General features: G+C 40.2%; 1 protein-coding gene across 1 annotated transcript in view; it reads right to left on the bottom strand.

Annotated features, from left to right (window-relative positions):
- Window positions 1-23,791, bottom strand: part of ippk (inositol 1,3,4,5,6-pentakisphosphate 2-kinase) — a 91,771-nt gene that overhangs the window by 30,662 nt on the left and 37,318 nt on the right. The window contains exons 4-6 of the mRNA XM_043707887.1: window positions 12,606-12,672; window positions 4,845-4,966; window positions 705-794 (exon numbers count right to left, since the gene is read on the bottom strand). Of these exons, the coding sequence (XP_043563822.1) occupies window positions 705-794; window positions 4,845-4,966; window positions 12,606-12,672 (279 nt within the window). The remainder of the gene's footprint in view (window positions 1-704; window positions 795-4,844; window positions 4,967-12,605; window positions 12,673-23,791) is intronic.

The following is a 23,791-nucleotide window of genomic DNA, read 5'->3' as shown; positions in this document are numbered from 1 at the left end:
TGGCTTGCTTCAATCCAGGGATGGTGACAAGTCCTGTATGTACCATAAATTATAGGTTTTCCGATTCCTCCTGAAAGTCATAAAAAAAACTGAAAATCTATTGACCATGTTGGTTTTTTATTGAATCATACTAAAACATTTGTTCTGTAGTTTACAGATCCAAGTCATAGTCAAAACGTGTGGCACTGGAAAAGCACAGCAGGTCAGGCAGCATCCGCAGAGCAGGACAGTCAACATTTCGGGCATCAGCCCTTCATGCATTCCTACTTTCCCCTACATCCAAGTCATAACCTAATAAAATTATTTTAAGCACAGTTTGAAGGCAAACCAATAATTCGAGCAATGAAATGTAGCAAATATTTTTGTCCTATCCCTACATTCCATTTATGATCATCCAAATTTCTGATAAAGGGTATATCCCCAGCATTGAGTAGAAACATAAATTTGGACAAAGCAGACATTCAGATTCAAGAATGAACTTTTATAATGAACTCAAATTTACAAATATAAAACTACATATTACTATTTGGCTTTGCAAATGGCAAGTGTACACAAAATAAATGAATTTATTTATGAATTAAAAAACACTTCACAAAAGCTTGATAGTTGTGAGAAACTCAAATATTTAAAAAATTAATTTTGAATGCATCAAGTTTTTTTTTCATGTAAATAAAAAGAGATTTGTAGCTAACTGAATTCAATACCTTCAGATGTTGGTGCATGCAATAGCGACACACATGATGCTTAACATCCTTGGCAATGTGAGTTGAGAAAGGGATAAATCCACATTTAGGCTGTAAGTAAACAAAAAGGACAGATTATTTCACTGACAGTTTTTTTTAAATTGCAAGAGATTCTTCCTGTATACATAAATTCTGCTGTAAAGTTTTGTTGATCTTCACCAAATGCTTTCACTAATACTCCTACAGAATTTCCCAAAACCCTGGGAGCTGAGTAGCAGCTTATTAGTTAGACTCAGGTTTCACTTTCACAAATAAATGTCTGTATATTAAAAACAAAATCTGTACTGTAGCCGCCTAAGTATGACAGGTGGGAAATAAATATAAAAGAGTACAGCAGTAATTAAAACTAGGACATGTAATAATGGTAGGAAGTCAAAGCTCAAGGCTCTTTATTTAAGCAAATTTTAACACTCAGCAAAACCTTATTCCAGTCAAAAGAAAGACTCAATGAGAAAAAAGAACCATCTGTAGTTAACAATGGTAGTCAAGGAGAGTGTCCCATCAAAAACAGAGGCACTTAAAAGGCAGAGCTCACTGGTAGGCGGAGGATTAAGAATATTTTACAAATCAGGAATGGATGACTAAAAAAATTAATAAAAAGGAGAAAAGTAATCAGTAGTATAAAAACAAACAGGAAGAGATTCTATGGGGATATAAAAAGAATAGCTGAAATAAGAGTGGGACCCTTGAAGGTTGTTGTTGGGGAACGAAAATGTGTGGAAAAGCAAATGGCAGAACATTTCAACCAATATTTTGCATTGGTCTTCACAATGAAGACAACTATAAACATCCCAAAATATAACAGATAGACATGATGCTAATAGGAGGAAAGATGATGTAAGTCTCTATCACAAGGGACAAAGTAATTGACACACTAATGCGACTAAAGGCAGACAAGTGGCCAGGACCTGATGGCCTTCATCCTCGGGTTTTAAAGATGGTAGCTGCAGAAATGGTGAAAGTCAAAAAAACTGCAAATGCTGGAGTCCAAAGTAGACAGGCAGTACATCCTGACACTGCCTGGCCTGCTGGGTTCTTCCAGCCTCCTGCCTGTCTACACACAAATAGTGAAGTCATTGGTCAAAAAATTCTAGAACTTACTGGATTTCAGGAATTGGAGAACTATTAATGTGACATTCCCTGTTCAACAAGGGAGACAGAATGTGGAAAATGATAGACCAGTTGATTAACATGTCATTGGGAAAATACTGGCATCTATTTACAACGAAGTAGGACATTGAGAAAAGTTTAACACAAAGTCAGCAAGGTTTTTTGAAGGGGAACTCATTGTTTACTAGAATTCTTTGAGCATAGAACAAGCAAAGGTGGAAAAGGGGCACCAAAAGTATTATATTTGGATTTCAGGAAAGCATCAATAAGACACCACATAAAAGTTTAGTATGCAAGATATTCTCTCAGCACTGGTATAATTTGAACATGGATCAAAGATTGCCATTTAACTATTAATTAGAGTTGGGAATAATGGGTCTTTTCAGGCTGGAGAGGCAACTAGTGAGAGCCACGAGGATCAACCCCAGGGCCATTGTAATTCATAGTAAGTACATCTGAATCAAATGCTCATGATTTAAGTAACTCCAACTCAGAGCTCATGCACTATAGTCTGAACTTCTAACACTGCAACACATCAGGGAGGGGGAAGAGATACCAAGATGCTGTGTTTCAGGAGGCAGTCATACCCTTTAAATTAACCTTGTCAAATTTGAGGTGTGGTCAAAGACAGGAGGGTGTGAATACAAGCAAGGCACGCAGAGGGATCCAGGAGGTAATGCTGCAGAAGTCTCTGCTCTTGTGGCTATATGACAGGTTTGAGATTCTTGCTTCCTGTGTAGACAAGAGCAGGGGCTGTAGAGAGGAAAAGCAAATTGACCATAGCATCGTGGTACAGGAAAAGCAAAATATAGTTATCAGGAATAGTATAGTCAAGGGAATAAACATTGTTCTGTGGCCAGGATACAGAGCTCCAAAGGTTCAGTTGCCTTCTAGAGAGTATAGGTTCAGGGTCTCTCATCTGAGCTGCAGAGGAATTTGAAACAGGAGGGGAAGATCAGTTGTTGCAGTCCACATAAGTACCAATGATATAGGCAGAAAAGGAATGTTGAAAGGTCTAAGTTCAGATGGTATTGAGTCCATTTGGGCAGAGGTACGAAACAGCAGCCACTCTATGGAAAATATGATACATCACCTAAAAGGACAAGGACAGAGAAAATGAACTACAAGGAAAAACTAAAAGAATGTGGAGGTTGACAGTAAGAGCTTCTTTAGATATATAAAAAGGAGGAGCAGGATTGAGAGGTGGAATGGTCTACTCCTGACCATATTTCCTATATTCTTATTCTCCTGTCTGCACCAGATACTCCTCCACTCCATTTCCTTTGAAATGACCATTTGTTTTGTATGATTATTAAGTTTTATTATACTTTGAAGTTATAGAACTCCACTCTCCTTCACTAAAGGAAATGTTGGAAGTGACTCTCCATTTTCAATCTGATTCATGAAGTTTAACCAAAATGTGATAGCAATGTGCAAAAACATATTTTGACATATTTGACATGACAAAGAGGGAGATTCAATAAATAAAAGGGTTAGCCATGAACCCCTATTCATCTGATGGTAACAACATATGCAACTGGTACTTTAACATCCAGAAATAATAAGATGAATGAGTTAACTGAAAAATTGTGATTGAACATCCACGATCTTCACTTTAAATGGTCAAAATGATCAACACAGATCCTACCCAAATATTAGTAACCCTGTGACACAAAAACATGAATACTTTGTCTCTTTTACCAGGGGTTCTAAATGTCCACTTTCAAAGATTTGGTTTTAAAACTTCTTCAAAAAGTCTCTCTATCTCAGAGAGCTGCTTATGTTGGTAGTTCAGTCTCTTCTCCTGAGACGATGCTGGCCAGGACTCAAGACTGTTCCAAAGAGTGTAATGACCAGTATAATTTTAGCTTTTATAAAATGGTTACTTTATACAGCTACTGCTCAATTTCTCTCAATACCATTTTTTCTTAACTGCATCAAACAAAGACTGCTTGAAGCTTCCTTCACTCCATTCTCTGTTGCACTGAACTGTCAATGAGTTCAATGGACATCTCCAGACCTTATTCCCTGAAGACTGCTGACACCAGCACTTGCAGCCTGGAGTCACTACTTCTGTTTCAGCACTCAGCTCCAAATTGCAAGTTACCTCTCTCAGCAAATACACATTCAGTTAAAATGTAATCACAGCATATTTTTAGTCTCCACCCATATCCATAACATAGCCAGCACTGGGCTGCTCTTAAATTGTAACGTTTATGGATTCGCTCAAGTTAACTTAACTCTAAATGCCATTTTTTCAGATTGCCATTACTGCAAGTTTTACAGACCTCACATCTCCATCTAAGTACGCCGCCTGCTGTTTTCAAAGTTCCATTTCTTCTATTTTTATTCTACTAAGCAAATCAGGGTAAACCTCTGAATTGCAATTTGTTTCAGGTTTTCTTGAAACCACTAAAATCCATCATTTTAATCCTTAACTGTTAACCTCAAAAGTAACATGACCCTAACTTCTTGTATGCTCTAGACATCACGGTGCTTCAGTTGCATTCTATTTTCAAGAGTGAAATGTAAATTTCTCAAACTTAAAATCGCACAACAAATCAAAGTACACATTTGCAATCAACTGAGTAGCTGGGAATGCCAGTCCATAAAGGCTAATCAAGATTCAACTAATTGTTGTGGGATTGAACAACACACAAGAATTTAAAAGTAGCTAAGTTTTTAAAAAAAAATGTCTTTTCCTATATACTCAAATTAAAATAGTTACTGTTTGACAACAATGGTCATTAATTTGTGTTAAATACCCTGAACTGTTCACGAATAAAATGATTAGGATTATACTCTACTTAAACAAAACAAATCAAATGATTGATCCAAGTAAAATGGGGTAAAATGCTTCCAAATGGGGTGTTCTTCCCAAGGATGGAGAAAATTACCAATCTCAAGACCATGACAAATGATTAGATAATATTGTGGCCAATATTATCAAAGTATAAGAAAGCGAAAATTGTTCAGTGTTCATCCAATTACCTTGATTTCTATACAGAGGGGTGGTCGTTTTTCAATTCGATGACAGGTTTGAAATTTGGTGAGATCTGGGAGGCATAAAGCATACCCACTGAAGGCATCCATTACTTTATTGCAACGTGATCCTGTAAAATAAAATTCAGATATAATTCTGCTTCCTAAGTAGAATTAAGTTATAATTTTAAATTTGTAACAAGATAAATGCTGTAAAATTTAAAACGTATTTCAATACATTCCTTCAAAATATTTTACAGTTGCAAGCTTATTCCAGTTGCTTGACAACAGCATGACTTTATATTTAAACTCGTGTGCTATTTCTATTCAAGATCTATTCTTTGAACTTGCAATATCTTTCATTTGTATTCGACTCACTCAAGTTATTTTAATTTTTGTGAAATAAAGTCTTGTACCTCTCAAAGTCCATAATTTCTCCTGTTTGATGGGTGAAATATCAATTTTTAATTCAAGTTTACAGCCCACAGAAAGTCAGGGGCATATGATCCAGAGACCATTCTAGATTTTATTTTTAAAGCTGATGGCAAAACAGCTAATTCCAAAGCAAAATGATTCTTCACGTTTCTCACCATCCAACTCAGGCAGTAGAAAAGTTGATAGTTTCTTCATCGGGCTGAAGAGCATGAACTTGAAAAGGAACAGATTGAAATGGTATACCAAGGCCTATTCTACAGAACCATCACTGGAAACTCAACTACTGTAATAGAGCAACACAACAGACTTTTGTTGGCATGAAATAGTCCTCGACAAGAGGTCAGATGGCATAAAAACAAATACTATTAAAACAATATCATCTCAATTAGTTAGTTGATGAGTCTGGCAGCAGTTACATAATTACCAATAAATGAAAACTCTAAGCTTGACCATTAAAACCACTTAATCTTAACTAACCATCTCTCTACTCAACTTTTCCAGTTCATGGAATCTATGTATTTGATGCAAATTTTATGTAAAGAACACCCATACATATTCCCCATACAATACTTCAGCTACTTTTCAAAGAATCAAGTTAAATTCATGAGACATGACCTACCCTTTATGAAGTCATATTGGTTCTCTCTAATCACTAAGTTTCTCTAAGTGCTCAATCATTTTATAATTAAGTTCAAGCATTGTTCCTACAACAAATATTTAAGTTTATTCTATCGGTTTACATCCAAGGTATTGAAGGACTTGAAGCTACTAGTCAGTTCTCCTGTACAGCTTTCCTCCCATCTACTGCAGCTAATTTTATCCTGCAACCACAAAAAGTAACGTTCAGATGCTTAAATATTTGGAATACAATAAGACACACCAGTATACATGCTTCATCCACCTCAGCATTCCATTACATTAATCAATGTTGCAGTGATGTTTGCATGGAAAGCTGATTTACGTACACATCAACAAATGGGGAAAAAACATCTGGAACTGCTGTAAGATGTACCTGGGAATTATGTCCAGCAGTAACATGGGCAGGTATGATAGTTGCAGAGTTAGGCAAGAAGTTAAAAAGCAGGACTTCAAGGGTAGTAATCTCTGGATTACTCCTGGTGTCAAGTACTAGTGAGAGTAGGTATATGAGGATAGGGAGATGAATAAGTGACTGAGGAGCTGTGCTGAGGGCAGGGTTTCCGTTTTTCACCATTGGAATGTCTTCTGGGGTACAGGTGATCTGTATAAGAGGAAAAGGTTGCACCTTAAATAGAGAGGGGAACTAATATCCAAGTGCAGAGATTTGCGAGATCTACCTGGGAGGGTTAAGACTGACAGGTGATGGATTCTAAATAGCAGTGAGACAAAAAAAAAGAGAAATAGTTGAGGTTAGTACAGAAGTTAAAGAGAGCAAGTTAGATAGACAAGGGAAACAAGGGCATGGCAGGGAACGAGGGAAGACTGATGAATTAAACTTCATTCTTTCTCAGTGTGAGAGGCCTGACAGGCAAGGCAAATGAACTCCAGGCATGAATAGGTACATGGGACTGGGAAGCATGACTGAGGAAAGGACTGGCAGATCACTATACTGGGTACAGATGTTAAAAGGAAGGATAGCAGGGGAGGCAAGGAGGGGGGAGTGGCAGTTTTGATTAGGGAAAACATTATAGTACTTAGAGAGGATATTTCTGAGGGATTGTCCAGTGAGGTTGTACGAGTGGAACTGACAAATAAGAGGAAATGATCACTGTGATGGGATTATACTATAGGCTCTGCCAATAGTCAGTGGGAAACCGCGGAGCAAGAAGATCATAGTTAACTGTAAGTATAACATGTTGGTATTAGTAGGGGATTTTACATCTCCAAACATAGACTGGAACTGCCATAGTGTTAAGGGCTTGGATGGGGAGGAATTTAAGTGTTTTCAGGAAAACTCTCTTAATCAATCTGTAGATGGTCCTACAAAACAATGGGAAAAACCTGACCTCCTCTTGGGAAAAAGGCAGGGCTCGTGCCTAAGGTGTTAGTCGGGAAGCACTTTGGGACCAGTGACCATAATTAGTTTTAGAAGTTATGTAAAGGATAGATCAGTCCACAAGTTGAAGTTCTAAATTGGAGTAAGGTCAATTCTGATAATATTAGACAGGAACTTTCAAACGTTGATTGGGCAAGGTTGTTTGGATATGAAGGAACATCTGGCTAGTGGGAAGCTTTCAAAAACAATGTAAAGAGAAGTCAGGGCCAGAATGCTCCTGTTAGTCTAATGGATAGAGTTGCCAGGAGTAGGGAACATTCAGTGATATTGAGGGTCTGGTCAAGAAAAAGGAAGCATGTATCATATACAGGCAGCTGAGATCAAGTGAATCCCCTGAGTCGTATAGAGGTGTACAAATATACTTAAGAGGGAAATCAGGAGAGCAAAAACGAGAAATGAGATAGCTTTGGCAGATAAGGTAAAGAGAATCCAATGAGATTCTACAGTTATATTAAGAGCAAAATAGTAACTAGAGAGAGGACAGGGCTCCTTAAAGATTAACAAACTTGAAAAGAGTGTACATTACAGAAAGGAGGTGCTGAAGCTCTTGAAATGCATAAAGATAGATAAATACCAGAACCTGATCAAGAGTATCCCAAGAAATTGTGGGAAGCTAGGGAAGAAATGCGGAGCACCAAGCAGAGATATTTGTATCATCAACAGTCATGAATGAGGTGCCAGAAGACTGCAGGATGGCGAATATTATGCCATTATTTAAGAAAGGCTGCAAGAAAAGGCCAGGGAATTACAGACTGGAGAGCCTGATGTCAGTGGTGGATATATTGCTGGAGGGGATTCTGAGAGACCACATTGACCGACATTTACAAAGGCAAGGATTTACAAGAGTTAGCCAGCATAGCTTTTGCATGGGAAATCATGTGTCTCAAATTTCATTGAGTATTTTGAAGAGGTGACGATGTAGATAGATGAGGGCAGTGCTTTGGATGGTGTCTAGGTACATGTTGACAAGGTACCACTTGGGTAGACTGGTTAGTGAGGCAAGATCACAAGGGGCACAGATAAGATGAATAGCCAAAGGTAGGGGAGTCCAAGAACTGGAGTGCATCGGTTTAAGGTCAGAAGGGAAAGATTTAAAAAGGGACCAGAGGAACAACTTTTTCCACACAGAGTGGTGCACATATGGAATGAGCCGACATAGGAAGTAGCAAAGATGTGTAGAATTACAACATTTAAAAGATCGGTAAATGGATAGGAAAGATCTAGAGGGATATGGGTGAAATGCAGGCAAATGGGGCCAGTTTGATTTAGGAAACCTAGTCAGCATGGACAAGTTGGTCGACTGGCTTGTTTCTGTGTTGCGTAGCTCTTATGACTCTTAAGCAATAAAAGAACCTGGACTACTTTGAACATGAATACAGTTGGGGATAACAATAATATTCATACATGCAGCAACATTAGTTTTGATGCATGATTTGCAATTGGGACTTCATCTCAACAATCCACTATCTAATTTGCACAATAATGTGAACCAAGCACGAAAGAAGGAAATCCCTTTATTTTATCAGCTAGATGCTAGATTTCTTAGACTTTTGTCAAATTTCCAAAAGGCAACATGACACATGCTTGAAGAGGGCAGCACGATGACTCAGTGATTGGCATTGCTGCCTCAACGCCAGGGGCCCAGGTTCGATTCCAGCCCTGGATAACTGTGTGTGGGTTTCCTCCGGGTGCACCGGTTGTCTCCCACAGTCCAAAGATGCGCTGGTTAGTTGGATTGGCCAGGGTAAATTGTTCATAGTGTCCAGGGATATACAAGGAGAAAGTGAGGTCTGCAGATGCTGGAGATCAAAGTTGAAACTTTATTGCTGGAACAGCACAGCAGGTCAGGCAGCATCCAGGGAACAGGAGATTCGACGTTTCGGGCACAGGCCCTTCTTCAGGAATGAGCAGAGAGTGTTCAGCAGGAGAAGATAAAAGGTAGGGAGGAGGGACTTGGAGGGATATACAAGCTTGGTGGCAAGTTAGTTGGATTGGCAATGGCAAACTGCCGGGTTACAGGAATAAAATGGGGGTTTGGATCTGGGAGGGTGCTCTTCAGAGGATTGGTGCAGACTTGATGGGCCAAAGGGATTTTTTCCACACTGTAAGGATACTACAATTCTAAAAAGGCCGAATGTAAAAGCAGAGATTTTTCTAATTATCAGGTGAATGGAGGAACATTTCAGTAAGACAACAGTTTTTTTTTAATTTACTAGCTCACTGTGTGCTATAACCATCACTTCCATGGAAATCAACATTAGATATCAACAGCTCTGATTCAGAGGATCGTGGAAGCTTTAGAAGCCAACAAAAGGTGACCAAACAAGAACAAAGAGGGAGAAAACAAACTGAGGGTAACATAGCAAGTAATGTAAAAAGAGACAGTAAGAATTTTTTTAAACATATTTTTTAAAAAGATGTAAGTGAACATAGAACCATTAGAGAATTAAGCTGGGAAAATAATAACCGGGTGCCATGAAGCTGCAGAAAAGCAAAGTACTTTGCATTAGTCTTTACAGAAAAGTAAAGTTCGCCAACACTCCTTCAACATTCCATGCACAGCAAACAGGATGCCCATACAGAAGGAAGGAAGGTTTGAGCAGTAACTACTGCACAGATGTTGAAGGAGCTAAAGGAGGGGTTAAGGAAGTAAATAAAATAACAATCACAGAAAGTAAAAGGTACTTGGAAGACTAACGGGACTAAAGATCAAGAGTTCTCCTGGACTTGATAGGCTGCATCCTAGGTTTTCAAAGGAAGTAGATGGAGAGATGATGGATTTACTAGTATCTTCAGACTCAGGAAAAGACCTAGATGTTTTACAATACTCTAACTACAGGCATATTAGCTGAACTTCTATTGAGAAAATGTTAGGATCTGTTATAAAAGATGTCATACAGCTTTAAAAACGTAATTTAATTAAACATGGCTTCACAAAGGGGAAGTGGTGCCTGACAAACTTCTTATAGTTCTTTGAGAAATTAACAAGCAGGTTAGGTCATTGGAACCAGGAGATATCTGGAATTTTAAAAGGCACTTGATAAGTTACTACATAAGGCTACTTTGAAAGATAGAAGCCCATCATGTTTGGCGATAGTATATTAACAGACAGAGGATTGGCTAACTAATAACACATTTGGGAAAAGGGGGCATTTTCAGGATACAACTAGTGGAATGCCTCAGGGATCAATGCTGGGGTCACAATTATTTACAATCTACATTAATGACTTGGATGATGGAAGTGAATACACCATGTCAAGTTGGTGGATGTTACAAAAATAAGTGGGAAGGCAAGTTTAAGGATGACACAAGGAAGCACTCACCAAACCATTCCTGAAATGGTGTGAACTGCTTTGGGCACCTTATCTAAGGAAAGATATACTGACATTGCAGACTGTTCAGAAAAGCTTCACAAGGTTGACTGTGGGCATGGAGGAATTTTACAAGGACAAGTTGAGTAGGTTGGGCTTATTTTCACTGGGAGGTTTGAAGAACGAGAGGTCACATTGAAACAACGTTAAGGGAGGAGGTGGTGTTTGAAAGATTATATGGAGTGAGGTAATTTCCCTCTGTGGGGGAACCTAGGACCAGAGGGCACAGAGTTAGTGGTCACGCATTTAAAGGTAGAGATGAGGAGGAATTTCTTCTCTCAGAGCAAGGTGAAGCCGCAAATTCTTTTCTGTAGTCAAGTTGTTAAGTATACCCAAAGCGGAGATAGACAGATTTTTCTATTGGAAGGGAATTAAGGATTATGGGGAAAAGGTAGAAAAGTGGAATTCAGCATGATCAGCTGAGCAATGATCTTGTTAAATAGTAGTTATTCATGGCTTACTTCTGCTCCCACATCTTATGATCTGACTGTCATATATTTGACACGTATTCCTCCCAAGTGTTCCTTTCTCTTCTGATTAAACAGCAAGTTGGTAGTTTGATACTGTCCTAGTAGTCACTATTCAACTAAGTTACCAGCTGAGTTTGTCCCCAGTCCCTTCTGTAGAGCCCTATAAAATCTAGCCCTGGCTGTTTCAAAACAAAAGACAATGGGTCTTGATATCCCATTGTCTGGTCCAAAGATAGACAATAAACCTCAGTGTGGCTGATTTAAACGCAGCACCTTTCCACCGTACACAAGGACAAAAAATTTAAAACCTTTGTATACTTAAATTATATTCAAAGTTGTGTAAATCATACCCAGATTCCTGTGTGACAAAATAAAGGTAAAAGAAAATCATGCAAGATGTGATAACTTGGCATGTCTTTAATTAACCAAATATTCCCAAGACAACAAGCACTTCAAATATCAACAGGTCAGTGATTATATAGAAAGCTTCACTCTCAACTTCTGTTTTTATTTTTGTGACATGAACATCACTGGCCCAAGGCTATAATTTATTGCTCATTTCTAATTTAGCTTAAAATGATGGTGGTTATGAGCCACCGGTTTTGAAACACTGAAGTCCATTTCGTCTAGGTATGCCACATAACACTAAGAGAGAATGTTCCAAGGTTTCAATCTTGCAACAACAAAGGAATAGTGATATATTTCCAAGTCAGAATGGAGTGTGGATTGGAAGGAAACAGGTACGTACGCAGTGGCATACCTATGTAACTACCGCTCTTAAACTTCTACAATGTAGTGGTCATGGGCTTGGAAATTGAGATCTGCAGAGCCTTGGTGAATTTCTGTAGTGCATCTAGAAATTGAGTCATGATGGCTTGAACTGAACTTCCTGGTGTTTAGATTTCTGTGCATTTGCTATCCTGATTCTTTTAGGTAGTGGAAGATGTTATGGAGTTAGCCACATGGAGCTGCTTCTGTGTATGTTGTACACTTGTTCCAGTGGTGGAAGCAGCAAGAATTCCTTGCCTCCTCCTGTAACCACTATATTTATATAGCTCACCAAATTTGGCTTCTCTTCAACGGTAACCCGAGGCTTCTGATATTGTTGAATATTCCTAACACATTCTCAGTTCCAGGGTATTATGGTAGGGGTTCTTAGGATAGTATCCTACATCCATCCATCTTCAGCCGATTCATCTATGAACTTCCCTCCATCATAAGGTTAGAAATGGGAATGTCTGCTGTTGATTGTACAGTTTTGACCAATATTTGCAACTCCTCAGATACTGAAGCTACCTGTCTGTGCCTATTTTCAGCAAAGCCTGGGCAACATTCAGAATTGAAGACTTCCATTCCTTTTAATCCAGCCTCAACAAGCTTATAATACTGAAAGAATAGATATTCAACTCCATTATGGATAAGACACAAAAGAGAATTTTTAATCACTTTTCCATCATACCTGGCCGTTCTGGTTGGATCTTCATTGCCAATTGTCTTACAAAGTCTAGTGGTAGCTGTATAACCTCCTAAAAAGAAGCAGTCAAAGTTATTTCTAGGTTTCTTAAAGGCACTTCATTTCAAGCTAGCACATTCTTACATTTGGTCACCACTTGATGTAACTAAAAATAACAGTGCAGCTAACTAGAGGGAAGATGGGCATTTGTCAAATGAGGCAGTTCAGTGAGGCTGTGTCCTTTCTTCTACATTTTCCATGCTCCAACATTTATTACAGGAGAAGATGCTGATCAATGATTAACTGGTAAGTTAAATTACATATAATAAATACATTTTCAACATAAGGCAGGCCAGGGCAATTCAGCCAAGGCAATGTTCCTCTTGTGATGTGTAGGAAGCAGTGGATGCACTATATGTTTATGACAAAAAAAAACTACAGGATGTGTCACCAGCTGCAAAACTTTTGAGTTCTGAGTTTCAGGATCTAAGCAGGAGTCACTCTGGTGAATCAACACAGCAGAGAACTTTCGGGAGACTGTCACACTTCAGGTTAGGAGCATAAATGCAGAAAGAAAACAGGTGACCAAAAGGCTATCCAAAAGAAAAACGCAAATAGTGCAGAAGTCCTCAGAGTTGATCTAGATTGCTAATCAGTTTTCCATTTTGGATACTAGCAAGGACAAAGGTTTCTCAGGAGGAGTGCACCATCAGCCAAGTCCATAGAACACAGTAACTCAGTTGCTTAGCAGGGGTGAAAGAAATGTGCAAGAGCAACAGTGATAGGTGATTTCATAAACAGAAGAACAGACATGAATTTCTGCACTCTTCAATGCAATTACACTTGAGTCATGTATCATCTTGGTGCCAGGATCAGGAATTTTAAACAACAGTTGAACAACTTCCTTCTGGGAGATTGAAAAGCCAGTGATCTTGGTCTACATCATTACCAATAACATGGGAAGGCAGAGGGATAAGATCCTGAAACCAGATTTCAGCGAGCTCAGAAGTTAAAAAACAGGAACTCAAGAGCAGTAATCTCAGGATTACCCAAATGTTACATGCTCATGAACGTAGCAATAGGAAATCAGAACAATTGAATGAATTAGTCATGGAGGACATTCGATTTCTGGCCAATTTGTTCAAACTTCCTCTTATGTTCATGAACATGTAACATTTGGGTAATCCTGAGATTACTGCTCTTGAGTTCTGAGGCAGGTATGACCTACAAAAGAAGAAAGGGTTGTGCCTGAGCAGGACTGGGACAAACATCCTCAAGCATATTGGCTCATACTGTTTGTGGGGTGGCAAAGGTAAACTAGAAAAGTATATGCAAAATGAGCAGGAAAATTAAAGACCAGTGTTTAACAAGACCAAAATGCAGAATAAATTAAAAAGACAACGTTAAGGGCATCCCACATTACTGCACGCAGCATTCACGACGAAACAGGTGATTTAAAGGTATAAATGGAAAAGAAGGAGCATGATTCCATTGCTGTAATAAAGGCATGGTTACAGGGTAACCAGTACAGAGAACACAGCTGAACAGGAATATGTCTCATTTCCGAAGGATATGGGCAGAGGAAAAGTAGATGGCACAGCACTCTCAAGGAATAAGATCAACGCATTAAGATAAAGATACAGAATTAGTTTGGGTAGGAACTAGGAAACAGTAAGATGCAGCAAATATTGGTGGGAATTGTTTATTATTATAGTTTGGTGGCCGACAAGTTGTGCATGGTATAAATCAGGAAATCAGACATACATGTAGTAAGGGCAATAAGGGCCATCTTCAACTAATATACAGATTGGGTAAATCTAATTAGCACCAACGCTGAGGGGGATGAATTCCTGCAGTTGTAGAGGAGATGGGCTTCTGAAGCAGTACACTGAAAAACTAACTAGGGATTGGGCTATTTTAGAATTAGTAGAAAATCATTAGAAAGGGCTCATTAATAACATTTCAGTCAAGAACCAGTAGGAAAAGGTCAAAATTTACAAAAAGTTTGAATGTACTTAAGCTCATTACATACTAGCTACTGTCTAATAAAAAAATTCACAATCTAAATTAAAGATTTGAATGTGGGACCCACACAATATTTTCAAATTTTGCTGATGTCACAGAACTAGGCTGGAATGAGAGTTAAGTGGATGCAAGAACACTTCAAGAAATTTGGATAAGCTCAATGAAAGGGCAAGAAAATGGCAGGCAGTACTGAGTTTTTATTGAATTTCCTGCTTACTTGCAGAGTCTATTCTTTCACCAAATGATGGGTGGGGGTTAACAAATGTTGATATTTGAAAGGAAAATCTATGTCCTTGTTCATCAACTCACTAAAAGCTAGTACGCAGGGCCACCAAGCAAGTTGGAAAACAAATGGTATGTTGGCCTTCACTGCAAGAAGGACTTTAAAATAAACATGAGTGCGTGGTATGTGGTGGTTGGGGGCAGGAAAGGAAACAAACGCAGACTTACAAAGCAAAATGATATGACAACATTGTAAGAAAGCTGCATATGTAAGGATATCCAGAGTATACCAGAAAGGGACAGACATAGAAAAACAGCAGCATTTCAGATTCAAAGGGGGGGGAAAAATGGTAAAAAGGCAAAATTAATGGATCTTCATTTCAGCACATGTAGTAGTTGAAACACAAATGAATTACTGGCACAAATACGAGGTTACATGTATGATCATATAGCTGTTTCAGAGACATAGTTACAAAACAAAAACAAAGCTGGGAATTAAATATTCAGGGGTATGTTACTTTTCAGAAGGGCATGCAGGCAAGAAAGGACGCTGTTAGTAACTAGCTTTCATAGTATGAGATGCAGCAAATGCATCTTAGACATTCTTAGATCAAAAAAAAATGTAGAATCCATAATGAGGCAAGAAATAACAGGGAGGAAGACACTGATGGGATATATAGACCCCCTAACTGTAGCTATAATGTAGAGTAGAGAATAAATCAGGAGATAATGAGGACATGTAAAAGGTTAATGCATTACTTTGGTGACTTGAATCTTCTTGCAGATTGTGAAAATCAGTTTTGGACCTGTAAGGTATCATGAGGCAGGTTTAATAAGTGATGAATTTAAAAGATGATCTAGGAAACAGTGACAAAAAAATGGGCGAACTTAGCACACTGAGTGACAGAAGAAATTTGGGTAAGAAACAATTGTGCTAAACTTAAGACTAATCACAAAGGAATGACATCAAAGCTCACTGGAGTGGACTGGGAAAGGAATTTAGCAACAAAAATGAAGAACAACGACAGATATTTAAGAAAACAGGTCATGACTCACAGCAAACATACATTTCAGCAAGAAAGAAAAAATCTAATTCAGGAAAACACCATCCATGGTTAATGAAGGAAGTTAAGGATAGTACAAGTTGAAAGAAAAGTCATCTAACATGGCATAGATTAGTGATAAACCATACGATGGGAACATTTTAAAAGCCAACAAATAACAATCAAAAAACTAAAAGGCCATAAGCTTTGAATGTTGAAACAGAAATAAAGAAACTAATGGGGATAAAGGCCCAATCGTCCCATGATTGATTGCATCCTTAGATATTAAAGCTGCAGAGATAGTGGATGCTTCCAAGATTCATTAGATTCTGGAAAACTCTCAGAGGATTGGAAAATTGCAAATACAGGAAGTTCCAAGGTTAAGAATGAGTTCCTTTTTTCCGCTGTTCAAAAGCAGAATGCTTATGCAAGTCAGAACAGATATGGGCTAATTAGTTCGCCCGTTTGTTAGGACAAAACATTGTTCGTAATTCAGACTTTTAAAATAATTTTCAAAACTGAGAAGCCAGAGATCCGGTCGTAAGGACGGGATATTCATAAGCAGGGCGTTCATAACCCGGGAACTTCCTGTCTAACATCCTTATTCAAAAGGGCTATGAGACGAAAACAGGCAACAATAGGCCAGTTAGCTTAACAGCTGTCATTGGGAAAATGTTAGTCTATTAAAAAAGGGTGAAATAGCAAAGTATTTAGAAAGTCAGTTTACGCTCATTATGTTCCCAAACTCAATTCATCCATTTAGACATACAGAATATAAAGCACGGCTTCAAGAAGGGGAAATCATGTCTGACAGCAAGCTGGTTGGGCAAAAGGTAAATAGTAAAAGCACTATATTTAGATTTTCAAAAGGCATTTAATAGGGTACTGCACACAAGGCCACTTAAGAGCCCAGTGTTGAGGATCAACGTAGAGAATTGGCTTTTTCCTGATGAAGGTTATACACGAAATGTTGATTCTTCTACTCCTCGAATGCTGCCTGGTCTGCTGAACTTTACCAGCACCACACTCTCAACTTTGATCTCCAGAATTTGCAGTGCTCACTTTCTCCTAACTGATACAAGACATGGTTGAGATGAGGGTGGCATCCTCAGGATGGCAGACTGTGGAATGGGACAGGAATCAGTACTGTGGCACAGTTATTTATAATATATACCAGTGATTTGGATGTTGGAAGTGAATGTACTATCATCAAGTTTACATATGACAATCAGGCGATAGGACAAGTGGTAAGGATGACAAGGATTCTACAGAGGAATATGGACAGATAAAGTGAGTGGGGCAAAAACGTGGCACATGGGAAAATGGGACATTATGCACTATTGAAAATAAAGAAACGGATTGTTTTTTAAAAGGAGGAAGACTGCAGAAAGCTGCAGCACGGATGGATTGGGGGGGGGGGGGTCTTTATGCATCCACAATAAAAGGCTAATATAGGAGTTCAATGGGTAATGTGAATGGCAAATAGACTTCATTCCCTTTGAATTCTATGTTACTTATTTCAATGGGAACGCAGTTTAACAATAAGAAAAAACAACCAAAGAACTGTGGATGCTGGAAATCAGGACAAGAACAGAAATTGCTGGAAAAGCTCAGTAGGTCTTGCAGCATCTGTAGAGAGAAAGCAGAGTTAACCTTTTGGGTGCAGTGACCTTCAGAACTGATTGTAGCTTGGAAACATTTGGTATACCTGTTGAAGATGGGGTGAGGGGGTGGTGGAAGTAGTAAATAACAGGTGAAGATGGAGCCCAAAGTGAGAGACCAGTTGACCAGTAAAATGAATGAGTAAAAGGTCAGCCTGGGAGTTTAGGGAAGTCTTGCTAAAACTATATTGATTATCAGAAAAAGGCAGGAAAGTGGAGTGAGGATTATCAGATTAGCCAGGCCACTGAGTGGCAGAGTAGACTCAAATGGATCAAAATGGCCGACTGCTGCTCCTCAGTCACATTATCTTATGCATCATGCTATGGACATACGATGGAGTAGGCATAGAGGCCAAATGGTCCACTCCTAATATTATTTCCCATGTTAAGCTCCGGAAGGGGAACTCTCCTGAATGTAATATTTATTTTCACCAGTTCTTTATACTGTTGAATAAGATCTTGAATGAACTGCAGGCATAAACAGGGTACCATAATCAGTTTAACCAACAATAGGTAGGTCAGATATGTTCCTAATAAATATGCTTAGAGAGAGGTTATTACACACATCTGGAGCAGGTGGAATTTCTCGGCTAAGTGTTAAGATGACCAAATATGTGAAATAAGTTTCAATACAAAATCAAATATTTAATTCATTACAATTTTTCCAAAAATCAACCTTAGAAAATACGTAGTCAGCTTTGGTCAGAGTTTCTTTCCACTTGTTTGGTCCTAACCTATATTTGACAACAGAAAATGCTTCTTAAATAATACAAGCAAACTGTGTGAATAATGACAAACAGTAGACTGTAAGAATCTAATCTAAGTGCAACTTTCCATCCATAACAAAACATCTGGCAAATCCAACTACAGAAACAAATTTTGAAAATTTTAAAACAGGAAGCATTTTTCTGTGCATTATGATTTTCTACAGTAGAAGCACAGGAGTAGTGCAACAGACATAACAGACTGGTAGAGCCCACGTGCACCTGATAAAGTCTACTACAAGTCAGGGAGAATGCTGCAGACAATCAGACTTTGGGCAAGTTACTGACATGAGATTTCCACTTCTTGTTTTCTTTATCTGATCATAGCATGCCTGCAGCATGGAAATAGGCCACTCAGCCCATCCAGTCCACATCAACTCTCTGAAGATCAGCCCACCCAGACCCACCCCCACCCCTTGGACACTATGGGCAATTTAGTATAGCTAATCCAGCTAACCTGTACATCCTTGGACTGTGGGACCAAACTGGAGAAAACCCATGCAAACACTGGGAGAACGTGTAAACTCCACTCAGACAGACAGTCGCCCCAGGTTGGAATCGAACTTGGGTCCCTGGCGCTGTGGGGCAGCAGTGCTAACCACTGAGCCACCCTGATGTGCGCTTGTTTTTTTTTAAACCAAAGAAAATGGAGTCTGCCAGGTTCATTAATCCTGGCAAGCTTCTTAGGAGGTTTTAAGTCGATAACGAGATTCCCGAGTGAAGCATTCATTTTCATAAGGTCCTTGTGTGGCTTTTATTGGCTGTCATGAAAACACAGCACTGACTCAAGTCCTCCAAAGTGTTATGACCCCCACAGAAACAGATATTTAGAAAAGTATTCAAAATTGTAGAACCTGACTTGAAGAATCACAGCACATGATTTCAAACTTTAGTACTTTTACTATACCAAACAAGGCTACATTAACTAAACACCACTTATTATACTTGAACTAAAAATCTCCTTTGCATGGTTATACTTTACTCTGTCCCTGAAGTGGATATCAGTCTCTTCTCCAGAAACTAGTCTTAGTTGAACTTCTATCTTGATCACTCACTTACGTTTCCCCTTTTACAGACAGATTATTTCTAATCCTCAAATTGACTTTCACTGTATATTTCACCAGAGATCCTTCCCTTGAGCCGCACTAGACAAAAGGTCCAGCTTCATTTAAATCCACATGAAGTTAGTTTCAATAAAACCATAAACTCCCACCTGTTTTCTGCACAGTGGACAAAGACTAGCTGCCCTTCTCTCTGCATGCTAATTTGATTCTTGTAAACTAACCCATCTGAGCAGTTCATGAGAAATCTTAAGAAACATGCACCCATTAACACAATGACTTTTTGTAGACTTTTCCTTCCTAAAGCTCATACCCATATCTTAGTACATACGTCCAGGTGCAAGTGTTAATTAACTTCAAAAAGACTTTTGAGAGTTTATGTTGTTAAAGACATGCAGAAGATAGTCATTGTTTAATTGAGGACTGGGATTACAGATCGGGTCCTGTAACACAGCAGTAGTGTCTCCATCTCCGAGCCAGAAAGTCCAAATCAAAGTCCCAATTGCCCCAAATTGTTTTTTTTTTTAAAAAGTCAGTAAGTCAGTGGCTGGTGGAGGAGAGGACTTGGATTCCATAGTGACCAAACTCAGATGGGAGGCTGGATGATTCTACAAGAAGCCACTATTCAAAGTCTATCACCACCCAGAATGCAGTCAATGCCAACCATTGCCTCAAAGTTGATGTTGAGGTGGCTCAAACATGCAGCTATCATCTTGATGGAATTTCACATTGGCCACAAGCTTCAAAACCTCCTGATAGAAATCCATATACCATGATTTACATTTGACCGGCTCTGCAGAACATCTGTCCCTGTCCATTCTGTCTGGTGGAATATCCTGTATTGCCGTAATCCCATCCAGGAAATTGGAAGGGACAAACACACAGTCTCTACCTGACGCCAACACAAAAAAATATAGATCAAGTTAGCTGGGACACTGAGTTATCAGTTATAACACACAGACTTGTTAAATTTTCTCACATAATGCAGCCTCACCTCTGGAATTCAGCTGTTTTGTCCATGTTTGAACAGAGGCCGAGTGGCCCTGGTGAAACCCAAACTGGGCGCCACTGAGCAGGTTATTGCTGAGCAGGTGCTGTTGGCGACTGCTTCCATCACTTTACTGATGATAGACAGACGGCTGATGGGGCAGTAATTGGCCAGGTTGGATTTGTCCTGCTTTTTAAATGTACAGGACATACTTGGACTATTTTCCACATTGTCAGGTAGATATTAGGAGAGCAGCAAGTTGTGGAGCATAAGTCTTCAAGACTATAGCTGGCATGTTGTTAGGGGCCCATAGTCTTTGCAGTATCCAGTGCCTCCAATCTTTACTTGATATTACGTGAAGTGAATGGAATTAGCTGAAGACTGGTATCTGTAATGCTGGGGACCACTGGAGGAGATAGAGATGGATCATCCACTCAGCACTACAGGCTGAAGATTACTGCGAAAGCTGCAGCCTGATCTTTTGCACTAATATGCTGGGCTCTTCCATCATTGAGGATGGGGATATTTGTGGAGCCTTCTTCTCCAACGAGTTGTTTAATCATCCACCACCACTCTCAAATGAACGTGGCAAGACTGCAGAGCTTACATCTGATCTGTCTATCCCTAGCTGCTTATGCTGTTTGGTGTGCAAGTCATCCTTTTTGGTGGCTTCACCAGGTTGACACCTCACCTTCAGATCTACCTGGTGCTGCTCCTGGTATGCCCTCCTGCACTGAACCAGGGTTGATCCCCTAACTTGATGGTAATGGTTGAGCGGGGGATATGCCAGGCCATGAGGTTACAGATTGTGCAGAAGTACAGTTCTGTTGCTGTTGATGGTCCGAAGCACCTCATGGATGGCCACTCAAGTTGCTAGATCTGCTGAAGATCTCCATTTCCAGTGCGAGCAGCAGCGAAGGTAAGACCGTTTGGTTTTAAAAGTACTTACCGGTAGCGGGCAGCGGTGTTTTTTTTTCTCTTTCACTCTCTCTTCACAGAAAGAGCGGGAGCACCAGGGGGAAGTGACGACGACCAGAGGGGCAGCCGAGACCCGGAAGCAGTTAGTGTAAGCTTACCTGGGTAGGTATTTTTCCCCCTTTAAAAGCGCGAAGGAGAGGAACCCGAGGCACTACACGGGTAGTGCCTCCCACCCGCCCTCCTCCTCCTCTAACCTAATAATAACACCTGTTGTGGTAAGTAGGTAAGTGCTGAATTTTGCTTGTTGTATTCTTTAGACCCAGGTTTTTTTTTAAATAAAAGTTAGCTTTAGAGAGATGGCAGTGAAGGCAGTGCAATGTTCCTCCTGCAACATGTATGAGGTGAGGGATGCCATCGACATCCCTGCCGATTACACTTGCAGGAAGTGCACCCATCTCCAGCTCCTCCAAGACCGTGTTAGGGAACTGGAGCTGGAGTTGGATGAACTTCGGATCATTCGGGAGGCAGAGGGGGTCATAGATCAGAGTTATAGGGAAGTAGTAACTCCAAAGATGGCAGATAGATGGGTGACAGTGAGGGGGACTGGGAGGAAGCAGCCAGTGCAGGGACCCCCGGCGGCCGTTCCCCTCAAGAACAAGTATACCGTTTTGGATACTTATGGGGGGGATGACTTACCAGGGGTAAGTAACGGGGCTCAGGTCTCTGGCACGGAGCCTGTCCCCGTTACTCAGAAGGGAAGGGCGAAGAAGAGCAGAGCAGTAGTAATTGGGGACTCGATAGTTAGGAGCACAGATAGGCGGTTTTGTGGGAACGAGAGAGACTCACGTTTGGTATGTTGCCCCCCAGGTGCAAGGGTACGTGATGTCTCTGATCGTGGTTTCGGGGTCCGGGAGGGGGAGGGGGAGCAACCCGAAGTCGTGGTCCACATTGGCACCAACGACATAGGTAGGAGGAGTGCTGAGGATGTTAGACAAGCTTTCAGGGAGCTAGGTTGGAAGCTTGGAGTTAGAACAAACAGAGTTGTTGTCTCTGGTTTGTTACCCGTGCCACGTGATAGAGATTCGAGGAATAGGAGAGAGAACAATTAAATGCGTGGCTCCAGGGATGGTGCAGGAGGGAGGGGTTCCAGTTTTTGGATAACTGGGGTTCTTTCTGGGGACGGTGGGACCTCTATAAACAGGATGGTCTACACCTGAACCTGAGGGGCACCAGTATCCTTGGGGGGAGGTTCGCTAGTGCTCTTCGGGGGGGTTTAAACTAACTCTGCAGGGGCATGGGAACCCAGACTGTAGCTTTAGGGTGCAGGACCTGGAGTGTAGGGAGGTTAGGAACATGGCATAAATTTCCAAGGAGGGTGTCTGTAAACAGGAAAGTGGCTTGAAGTGTGTATACTTCAATGCAAGAAGTATACGAAATAAGGTAGGTGAACTTGCAGCGTGGGTAGGTACCTGGGACTTCGATGTTGTGGCTATTACGGAGACATGGCTAGAACAGGATTGGCTGTCTCAGGCCCCAGGGTTTAAATGTTTTAGTAGGGTCAGAGGTGGGGATAAAAGAGGGGGAGGTGTGGCATTGCTTGTCAAAGATAATATTACAGTGGTGGAAAGGACGATGGATGAGGACTTGCCATCTGAGGTAGTTTGGGCTGAGGTTAGGAATAGGAAAGGTGAGGTCACCCTGTTAGGAGTCTTTTACAGGCCTCCTAATAGTCCTAGAAACGTAGAAGAAAGGATAGGGAAGGTGATTCAGGAGATGAGTGACAGTAATAGGGTGGTTGTTATGGGGGACTTTAACTTTCCTGATATTGATTGGGAAAGCTATAGCTCAAGTTCGTTAGATGGGTCAGTGTTTGTTCAATGTGTGCAGGAGAGTTTCCTGACACAATATGTAGACAGGCCAACAAGAGGTGAGGCCATACTGGATTTGGTTCTGGGTAACGAACCAGGCCAGGTGTAAGAATTAGAGGTAGGTGAGCACTTTGGGGATAGTGACCATAATTCAGTGATTTTTACTCTCGTGATGGAGAGGGATAAGTGTATACTACAGGGCAAGAGTTATAGCTGGGGTCAGGGAAATTATGATGCGGTGAGGCATGACTTAGGATGCGTGGCTTGGAAAAGTAGACTCCAAGGCAAGAGTGTAAATGATATGTGGAGCTTGTTCAAGGAGCAACTATTGAGTGTCCTTGATAAGTATGTACCCGTCAGGCAGGGAGGAAAGGGTCGTGCGAGGGAGCCGTGGTCTAATAAGGAATTGGAATCCCTTGTTAAATAGAAGAGGGCGGCCTATCTCAAGATGAGACGTGAAGGTTCAATTGGGGCGATTGAGAGTTATAAGGTAGCCAGGAAGGACCTGAAGAGAGAGCTAAAAGCAGCAAGGAGGGGACATGAAAGGTCCTCAGTCGTTAGGATTAGGGAAAACCCTAAGGCTTTCTATAGGTATGTTAGGAATAAAAGAATGACTAGGGTAGGAATAGGTACAGTCAAGGA

The sequence above is a fragment of the Chiloscyllium plagiosum genome, chromosome 18 (genome assembly GCF_004010195.1).
Source record: "Chiloscyllium plagiosum isolate BGI_BamShark_2017 chromosome 18, ASM401019v2, whole genome shotgun sequence".
Lineage (NCBI taxonomy): Eukaryota > Metazoa > Chordata > Chondrichthyes > Orectolobiformes > Hemiscylliidae > Chiloscyllium > Chiloscyllium plagiosum.
Note: the sequence above shows the minus strand (reverse complement) of the source record. Positions and strands in the feature narration are given on the sequence as shown.